This window comes from Merops nubicus, unplaced genomic scaffold, assembly GCF_000691845.1.
Source record: "Merops nubicus isolate BGI_N331 unplaced genomic scaffold, ASM69184v1 scaffold38103, whole genome shotgun sequence".
Taxonomy (NCBI): domain Eukaryota; kingdom Metazoa; phylum Chordata; class Aves; order Coraciiformes; family Meropidae; genus Merops; species Merops nubicus.
Window position 1 is genome coordinate 1,862 of NW_008601642.1, and position 10,029 is coordinate 11,890.

A 10,029-nucleotide genomic window follows, 5' to 3' on the forward strand; every position below is an offset into this window, starting at 1 on the left:
AACATCTCACCCCACCCCATGAAGAGTTGGGGCTCCTGGGGACACCCCTGCCAGCCCTGAGCTGATTTTTGCACTTCTTGAAGTTGTTTAAACACTCGCTGTAGAACTGAGATGTCTCAGGACAAACTGGTTTTCCTTGCAGGGGAAAAGCAAGGCCCATCTTTCCTGGACTGCCCTCAGCCCAGCACCCCTCACTCCTCCACCCACAACCACCCCCCCCTGGCCAGGCCCCTGGTTTCTCTGTTGATGGGCAACCGAGGGACCAGTTTTGGCCACTAGCCCCTGTCCCTGGAGGGGCAGCTTTGTGGACGCAAGTCATCCATGGCCAGAGAAGCCCCTGCAGATGGGGCAGAGCCACGTTCTCTGTGCATTCCCCGTGTCCTTCCTCCCTCCTCGCCCACCGCTGAGGCTGGGTGAAGGGCCTCTCACACAGGGGGTGCTGGGCTTTGTGTGCTAAACTCTGAAGCAATTGATTTTTTCTAGTTCTCCTATTTATTGACCTCCTTTAGAAGGGCTATCTTTTTATTACTGTGCAAACCTTGGTGTTCCTTTGGAGTCTTCTTTCAGTCTGGGTTGGGTGGTCGATGGTTTTATTTCTGCCCTTAAAGCTCTAGGTCCGTGCTTTTGGGAGAGGGAGTGTCGTGACATGGGAACCTGTGGTCTGTAAATACTGTGTCTTGGGTCAGTGTAGCTCATGGCTGAGGCTGGGGAGGGTGGGATGGAGCAGGGCTGATCACCCCAGCAGCACGTCCTCCCCCTGGGGAGAGGTGTGACCCACACTCTTTTCCTGGCTACACACCTCATCTGGGAAGGATTTAACATTTATTACCAAAAATGTTTGGATTTTCTTTCTTTTTTTTAAAGAGTTGCTCAGTAAATAAACAACCCTTATCCACCCTTCCTGTTTGTCTGTTCCATCCAAATGCACTCAGGAAGCACAAGTGGGAGTAGTGCCTGCCAGAGAGAAAAATGCTGATGGGGGAAGATTTCCCAAGGCTCCTGGGAGCGTGGTGGCTCAGGGCTTTCTTCTGCGTCCAGGTACAGCCAAGACATATCAAGCATTTCAAGCAAAGCCTTAAAACCATGGGCAGGGCAGAAGGGTGGAGTGAGTTGCCACCTTCCATCAAACAACCCCAAGCGAAGCTGGATGCCAGCAGCCATTCACCCCTCACCTCCAGCTGCCCGTGGCTCTGGGGACATCCCAGGGTAGTGGTGGCTCCAAGTCCCCAGGCAGGAGTTTGAAGTTGCTCCATCACTCAGCTCTTCCAGAACTATGCCAGTTCAGTTATCTGTGCCATGAATGCCTGGCAGAGTGCTGGCCTCAAGGCAAGACAGCCATGGTAGCCAGGGCAGTGGTCCCGCCAGGGACAAGGACGGGTCCAGGGGAGTTGTAGCACAGCCAATTGTGCCACAACCAGGACACAGCCACAGCAGCCAAGCTGCAGCTCTTCCTGCAGGGGAAGGTAGCACTGACCCAGGTGCTCCCGATGTCCATCCCCACTCCCCGAGCTGTCCCCATGCCCTCTGTCCCCAGTGGGACAACCACAGAGGCACACACGTCTTCCCCTCCCTTCCTGCCACTGCCATAAGGCAGAGGCAGCTCTCTCCAGGAAAGTCACCTAGAAGCTCATACCAAGTCCTGCTGGGTGCTGACAGAGGGGAGGAGAAAGCGTGACCTGGGCAACGGCTGGAGCCCTTCAGCCACTGCCTCCACTGTCACGCTTTGGCCCTTTTCCCCCACCTCGGGGCTGCAGGTGCACTGGAAGCTGCCAGCCAAGGGTTGTGGGTGATGGCTTTGCTGCTCTCCCAGCCCCTAACAAAGATTATGTAGTGCACGGGTGGAGTCTGCTCCAAAGGAGTCTTTAAACACAGCTAAGCCTGCCTGACCCATCTGGGCTCCCCTGCAGTGCTGCCTTCTGCAGCAGCTCGTCTCCCAGCCCAGGCTCAAACATCTGCGGTAGGCACAGTGCTGGGAGGGGGAACAGGCTGAAGGGGGGTCTGGTCTCCCCAGGAGATCATGCCGAGGGCAGCCATCAGCACTGGAGAGCAACGCTGCCTCCAAAGCAGATCTCTCCAACTTAATGTCTATTGGAGAGAAGTAAATGTGACATCCATCTCCTCCCGCAGCCCCGAATGAGCTTTCAGGGATGACAGAACACAGGGGGAAGGTTTTATTCAGCATAGTAAGGAAGAGACATGGAGATAAGGTGGGGTTGTGTAACCAAAGTACATGCTTCACAAACCCAAATGCCACGTGGCCAGAATCCAAAACTCTGGGATCACTTGGAGACAAAGCCTGTCCCAGTGAGGATGCTGCTTCCCTTTCTGCTTCACCTACGCAGCACGATGGCTCTCCCTGGGAAGGAGGGCCAGGAAGAGGTGTCACCAGCCAGCAGAGCCAGGCCGGGAAAGGCAGGAGGAGAAGGGGAGGCAAAAGCCCCGGCCCAGAACACTGCCTGGCAGAGGCAAGGCCCTTCGGTACCACTCATACCACGGCACTCTCTTGCAAGGAGCCCCCTCAGTTTATGGTGAGGACATCACTCTGAATTTCATGGCTCAGCTGGGTCTGGAGGTCGCTCAGTTTCTTCTTCAGGCCGGAGAGTGCAGAGAGAACAATGGTCTCTGGGCGCAGAGAACCACAGGACTCCACGTTGTAATAAAACCTGAGGTTACAAGTCAGGGGGTTAAGATACCATCTGCTCTGCAGGGAGCTGCAAAACCAGAGAGCATCTGCAGAGCAGTTCCAGCCCATCCTGACCCACCACCCGCAGCTCTGCAGGGAATCCCACACATCAGCATCATTCACCTTCCAGCCCGGCAACCACCAGCGCTGCCCCTCTACAAGCCTCACACCAACACTCATGACTCCACAGGCTGCAAGAGCACCTCTGAGATTTTCTTCTGTACAGCACTGTGAACTGGGTGAAGGGATCAAGTGCATCCTCAGCTTTCAGATGACAACAAACTGAGCAGGACTGTTGACCTGCCCGAGGCCCGGGACACTCTGCAGAGGGACCTGGCCACACTGGATCGATGGGCTGAGGTCAACTGTATGAGGTTTAACAAGGCCAAGTGCTGGGTCCTGCACTTGGGTCACAACAAGCCCAGGCAATGCTTCAGGCTGGGGGAAGAGTGGCTGGAAAGCTGCGTGTAGGAGTGGCTGTAAACTGCCTGGCAGAAAAGGCCCTGGGGGTGCTGGTGACAGCTGGCTGAACAAGAGCCAGTGGTGTGCCCAGGTGGCCAAGAAGGCCGCCAGCATCTTGGCCTGGATCAAAAAGAGTGTGTCCAGCAGGAGTAGGGAAGTGATGGTGCCCCTGAACTGGGCACTGGGGAGGCCACAGCTTGAGCACCGGGATGATTTTGGGGCACCACAGGATAAGAAAGACCTTGAGGGGCTGGAGCGGGTCCAGAGAAGGGCAACGAAGCTGGTGAGGGGTCTGGGGAACATGGCTTGTGAGGAGTGGCTGAGGGACCTGGGGGTGTTTAGTCTGGAGAAGAGGAGGCTGAGGGGAGACCTTCTGGCTCTCTACAACTCCCTGACAGGAGGCTGGAGTGAGGTGGGGGTTGGTCTCTTCTCCCAAGTAACTAGCACTAGTATAAGAGGAAAAGGCATTAAATTACAGCAGGGGAGGGTTGGATATGAGGAAGAATTTCTTTCCTGACAGAGTGCTGAGGCATTGGCCCAGGCTGCCCAGGGAGGTGGGGGAGTCCCTGTCCCTGGAGGGGTTCAAAAAACATGGGGACGTGGCACTTGGGGACATGGCTTAGTGGTCATGGTAGTGCTGGGTTGATGGCTGGACTTGATTTTGAAGGCCTTTTCCACTCGTAATGATTCTACGAGCTCTGAGGCAGCCCAGAGTCCTGTGCCAGGGAGTGAGACTGGCTGTGGCAGCTCTGCAGGGTGAATAACCTGGGAGAGGGGCTCCCCCCAGCAATCGGGGCATGAGAGACCCACACGAGTGAGTAAATATCGTAATCCATTCTGCCCTGCAGGCCTCACACTTCACCGGGTGCTGCACTGCATGAACTCAGAAGAGCTGTCTAGTATCTCCCAGAGGGTAAAACCTGCCAGGCCTGGGCATATCACCACTTAACTCCAACTCCTGCCCTGCTTTTCAGGGAACAACAGCTCCCTGGGCTGGCAAACTTCAGCGCAGAACAGATACTCTTGTATTAACGAAAGCCAAGGAGGTGCACCAAGCTGTCCCTCCCTTTTCCTGCACTCAGGTTCTCACCTCTCCGGCTTCCCGTTGGGGTCGTAGGGAGCCTGAGCATCCTCCTCGTCGATCTCCGAGTACTCACTCTTGGGCCTGGAATCACAGAGAAGGGAAGGTCAGAACAGAGGCCACCTTGGTATCCCAGAGCGAGCACTGGGCTCAGCTCCAGGAGGCACTGGCGCAGTCACTGAACATGGCAGAGAAAAGCCCAGTCCCACGGAGCCCCTTCCACCTCCTCACTGACGCTCAGCAGCACTGGAGTTCACCCCGCTCTGCCCAGCCCCAGCGAGCCCTCTGTGGGGTACTGTGGCTCCATTCTCTTGCACCAAAGGGATGGCCATGCCATCAGAGCCTGCAGGCTGTTTATGGAGCAACAGGCCTTGTGTTATCTTTGCTTTTTACTTTCCTGGTCCAGGAAAACACAAGAGCACTCAACAGTGTGCAGCAGAGCTGAGATAGGTCCAGTTGGCTTGTGCCCAGCAGTAAAAAAAAATCTCCTGTACTTCAGATACCAGCTGCATCAGTGAGCCCCATCCTGACATCCTGCACCTCCCTTCTCCTACACACCTCACCACCAAACAGGGCAGAGGTTTCCACTGCCACAACAGCTTCTTTGAGAGTCTGCCAACAGCCTCAAAAAAGTAACCAGCATGAAAAACCAAACTAAAAAATAATAGCTAGCCTTGGACAGCAGAAGCCTTTGTCTCTGCATTGTCTTCACAGGGAACCAGATGGGTTTGGAAAGGCAGACATATCATCAGGGAACAGGCAGCTCGAATGTCAATCTTCCTCTGGGAGGTTTTCAACTTTTACATATGTATTGGCAAGAACGTCTCAAGAATTGTTTCCATATACCCAGCCTGCTGTGTAACACCACAGGTTCCTGAAGATGCAGCTGACTGCTGCTGAAGAGGGGTCCTCAGCAGCAGCTGCCTCGGCCCACCCAGCCAGGGAAGCACCTACATGGCCAGGGTCCAAGTGCTCAGCCATGCAGCTGGGCTGTTCTCCATGACACCGACCCCTGCAAAATCCCAAACCCTCCAAAATTCACACTGTGACATTCCCTGACCAGAAGAAGACAAAGCCAATGATTCTTCAGTCTGCCTGGCATCTGTCTGTCCACCTCAAAGCAGTATTCCAAGTCTGTTACTCCATGAGTGTCAAGGACTTACTATCTAGCATTACAGAAATTAAACCAGAGAATTTCCACAGCACTAAAATAAAGCCTAGAATGATTTCGAATCCAGATCTGAAATTCCACACCACAGAAACATTTTCATTTCTCAAGCATCTGACATATCAGTCAGTCAACTGAACTTTGGGGCAATTTACCAGCCACAAAGCATTTGGAAACTCCCCAAAACATCCAGTTCCATCCCCAGAACTGCCAGTGACAACAGGCTGCCACACTGGCTCTTGTGATGTCCTAACCACAGAATTGCCAAGCAGCATGTTCCTGGGCATTTCACCACCTCATCACAACTTGCCTCCCATGGGCTTCCCACAACAGCCCTTTCTGTAGCTAGCACTTCCCAAAATCCAGCTTCAGCCCGCATGTGTGGCTCCAACACCAAAGAAAACGCCCATTTACAGATTCCTGGCACTTCCAGCCAGCGTGGTTCCTACTGCAGATCCAGAGCTCCACCCTGATAAAGAGCAGCAGGAGCCAAGTGCCTGGCACGTCGTGTTCCCACCCAGACCAACGGAACCTGACCCGTGGACACATCTGACAGAGCCCATCAAAGTCAAGTGGGCTTTGCTCCTTCCACACCTACACAAACCAGGGCGGGGATGGCCGTGGGCAGATCCCAGCCTGTTTCACACGTGTCCTCTTAGCAAGGGACCGCCTAAAGCCATGGTCTGCCAGGGGTCTGAGCGCCCACGCTCGCTGTGGAGCCATGGAGGACGGTGTGGATGTACAAGGATGGATTGATCTGGACAGGCTGGAGCAATGGGCTGAGGTCAGTTGAAGGGGGTTTAACAAGACTGAGTGCTGGGTCCTGCACTTGGGTCACACCAAACTCCTCCTGCCGCTCAGCCTCCTCTGCGGCCGCAGCTCTGCCCAGACTTTTGTTTATGTGGTCCCTGCACCACATCCTGCTCCTGTGTGGAGGTCTTCTTCACCTCGAGTGCAGCTCTGGCTGCTGCCCTGCTGCTACAGCAGCATACCCACCACCCCCTCTGGGCCTGTTCTCAGCCTGCCTTGCCCAAAGCACCCGATTCCCTGCTCTGCCACTGGCTCCAGTGCACTCCATGACAGGCTGTCTCTGCTAGATGGTCACCAGGGTGCAGAGCCAGGAGCAGCTCAGGTATCTACTCACAGAAAAGTGCTGCCAGGCAAAACCCTTGGCCTGGCCAAAGCAGCGCAGCAGCTGTCCAAAAATGAAATTGTGTCACTTTTAGGTAAGACACAGCGTGCTGCAAGTGCAGAATGTGATGTCAGAGCAGAAGAAAGGGGAAGAGAGAAACTTCACTGCTGGAGCTCACACTCGAGAAGTGAGACGTGTGGGTGCAACCAGACCCACCAACTGGGCTCCCTCAAAAAAAGAAGGCTGCAAAATCAGCCTCGCAACCTAACCTTCTACCCTTTGCTATCCTAGTACCCTCCTCCAAACCTTCTGCCCTTTGCTCTCCTAAGGTGACCTCTTTCACCTCGTGTGAATCTGTTCCTCCTTCAGACCTCACTCTGGCCTACATCCCACTTGTGCAGGGAAGAAAAAAACAGGAAGGAGTGGTGGGAAAGAACATGAAAGCAAGTGTGTAGCTCACAGTGACTGTCACAGCAGCGACAGTACGTGAGGGGAGGACAAGAGGTGGCCACCAGCCAGTCCACCTTGCATGCAGCTGCAACCACGGGAGCGGCCTCGGTGCCCTAACACCAAGGCCAGTCTGTGCAAGGGGAAGCAACAGCCACGCTCATGATCACTTACTGACCCAAAACATCCCCAGGGCTGAAACGCAGCTGCCTTTTGGAAAACCTTTGCTGGTCCCTCCAGACAGACATCAGGACGTACCACTCCTCTGGTTTGGGGTACACGGTGTGCCTCAGGGCGTTGTCCGGGTCATACTCGAAGGCCACACCTGCCGTGGGGTTCCACTTGGCATGCTCCTTCCCGAAGCCCTTCTTGGCGTAGGCTCGCAGCCGCAGCTCCTGGCCCTTCCGCAGCTTCACAATGAGGATGTCTGCAGGAAAGCACATGCCTGTTTGAGAAAGCTGCAGAGGAGAAATGAGTGTGTATAGGTCACACCAAGGCAAAAGTAGGAATTTTTAGTGCCTGGGAAGACATCACCAGAAGCCAGGGTTCGCTTGGATTCTCAGAGGTGCTCATCTGTGTCTCCAGAGTAGCTGGAAAACATCTTGCTAAGTAAAAAGGAGTAGTGCTTTGCCCAGAGGCACAGCTCTGGTCCCCATTGCTGCTGTCTCCAAGGTCCCACAAGGAGAGAGAACCACCCCCCAGCGCAGGACTTGGGTTCTGGGGACAAGCTTTCAGTAAGACAAAATGGGAACCCCACTGATGCAGGAGGCTGGTATCACTCAGCTGCCAGTTCCACATCTGCCTTACAGTTACACAGCTGGGAAGGAAAAAATTAATACAAAGACCCTGAAAGAAAAATGCATTTTCTCCTGCAGCCCTTATCCACAGCAAAATGCCACTTGCCATCCTGCTCCACGTAGTCGTTGGGGTCGTTGTCTCTGCTCCGAGATGTCACCTGCAGAACAAAAGGAAATTAAGAATAAGATCAGCTTTTCTCCCCACATCACATAGCAGTTTCCTACAAGAGTTAAAGGCTGCAGGGAAGCACTCTAGAGTGACTTACAGCAACAAATCCACCCACCCTATTTCACGGAAATCGGGACAATTCAGGCAGCTGCAGCTGGATACGAACATCCCATCCCACCAGCCTGCCCGCCCCCCGAGCTACGCTGCCCTGAGGGGCACAGAGAGCCCTCAAGCCCATCCCAGAGTCACTCCCACGACTGCTGGAAGGTGACACATGGTGTGCATGGCACCTGGGCCACAGCCAACAAGGACAGCAGGCTGTGGCTCAGCTTTACCCAGGCAGACACTGTCACCAGCCACCAGAAACAGCCCCCAACTGGTGGTAACATCTGGATGCAGCCTCAACAGTGTTTTAAAACGTTCTCCATAAATTCTCTCCACGTCTCTTTTTGTTTTGGCTCAACCAACATTCCCCCGAGGTGTTGGACAAGAGCCGCTGGGCAGCAGTGCCCTGGCCCAGGCTCCTCACACCTTGCCATGCTCAGAGTCAAGACCTGTAAAACCAGAGGCCTCCGGGTTGCTGCCAAGCCTTCCAAGAGGCCAACCTTGCCCAAGCCCCAGCAGCATGCAGGCAGGAGAACACACGTTACACAGCAGTGTCACATGTCCCAAGTGTTCGATGTGACATGGAGAGGCAACACTAAAGCCACCCAAGAGTTCGAAATGAGGGGTGCAGGGTGAGGCTTTAACAAGGCCATACTGCTCTGAAATTTCATTTGCCCAGAGAGATAGTGGAGGCCCCTCTCTGGTGGAGAGATTCAAAGTCAGGCTTGACAGGCTCTGAGCAACCTGATCTACCTGGAGATGTCCCTGCTTACTGCAGGGGGTTTGGACGAGACAACCTTTGAAGGTCCCTTCGAACCCATTCTATGACATGCCATCAGACAGTGAGTAAAGGCCAACAAGGCAAAAAAGAGGAAGATGCTGGCACACACTCCTGTTTCTGCAGGTATTCCTGCTTTGTTCTCTCACTACACTTTAAGTAGGGATTCAGGCAACGTGAAATGTGCTCCAAGACCTTGTTTTGTCCACATCTCATGTGTTCACCACCCTGGCCTCAACAGGAACACAGGGATGGGACTCGACGACAGGCAGAAAAATGGCACTGACCGGTATGACGCGGGGGTTGTTGGAGATGAGATCACGGGATGTGACGTGACGAGTCTGGTCTTCATTGCACCGAACATCAAGGGTGAACTCCACAGAGCACTCTGGGCAGAACTCATCACACGTGCAATCCTGGGACAGACACAGGTCAGGACTTGCGTAAAACTTCTCCCAGCAAGAACTTAGTAGTGCTTCCCACAAGACCAGACACCCATCATGATCAAAATAAGCACCCAAGACATTTTGCTTGACTCACTCTGGAATATTGCATCTTATCCACAATGTCATCACTGGTGAGCGGGATGAGACCTGTGGGAAGAAGGAAATTAGGGGAATGTCCAAGTGAGACCACCGGAGAGCCAACCCTTCTGTCAAGACAAGCAGAGGGAGAGCCTGTCCTCCTGACAAAGCTGGTTTGGTGTCTTCAGACTAGTTTCGTCCACAACCTCTGTGTTGCTGCACACCCTCATCTTCCTCTCCGTGCACTGCACTCACCCAGCCTGTGCGCGATGAATTCATCGTGCAGCACAGAGGAGTTGGCATCTATCTGGACCCAGTCGATGGCTGCAGAGAAGAAAAGGTCACAAGCTGAGAAATATTTCTGCAAAGGAAAAGCCGAGCAGCTCGCCAGAGCACAGCAAACGTCACAGGGGGTTCCAGTGAGGCTGCAACAGTGGTGACGCTCAGCACGGGTAAGGTGAACCGAGGGCAGCGTGGACAGAGGGGGAAACGGTGGAGAAGCAACGAGGGCAGCGGGGACGATGAGGGCAACAGCGGCCTCGCACAGGCAGGCGGTACCTATGATTGGCACTTCTGCGATGAACACTCTTCGAATGGAATTGGCCACCCTGAGGGAGAGAAATACCCGCGCTCAGGCGGGAGGAAACCCGCGGAGTCGCCGGCCGGCGCTGCGGCCGCGACTT

At 54.4% G+C, this 10,029-nt stretch overlaps 1 protein-coding gene across 1 annotated transcript; it reads right to left on the bottom strand.

Moving 5' to 3' along the window:
* Positions 1–2,412: 2,412 nt before the first annotated feature.
* Positions 2,413–9,954, bottom strand: POLR2C (polymerase (RNA) II (DNA directed) polypeptide C, 33kDa; the record flags this gene model as incomplete). Its single annotated transcript, XM_008938056.1, has 8 exons — positions 2,413–2,663; positions 4,236–4,310; positions 7,232–7,400; positions 7,877–7,928; positions 9,110–9,238; positions 9,363–9,415; positions 9,602–9,670; positions 9,905–9,954. Coding segments are annotated over 8 exons (742 nt in total), but the record flags the coding sequence as incomplete, so codon positions are not given.
* Positions 9,955–10,029: the final 75 nt, after the last annotated feature.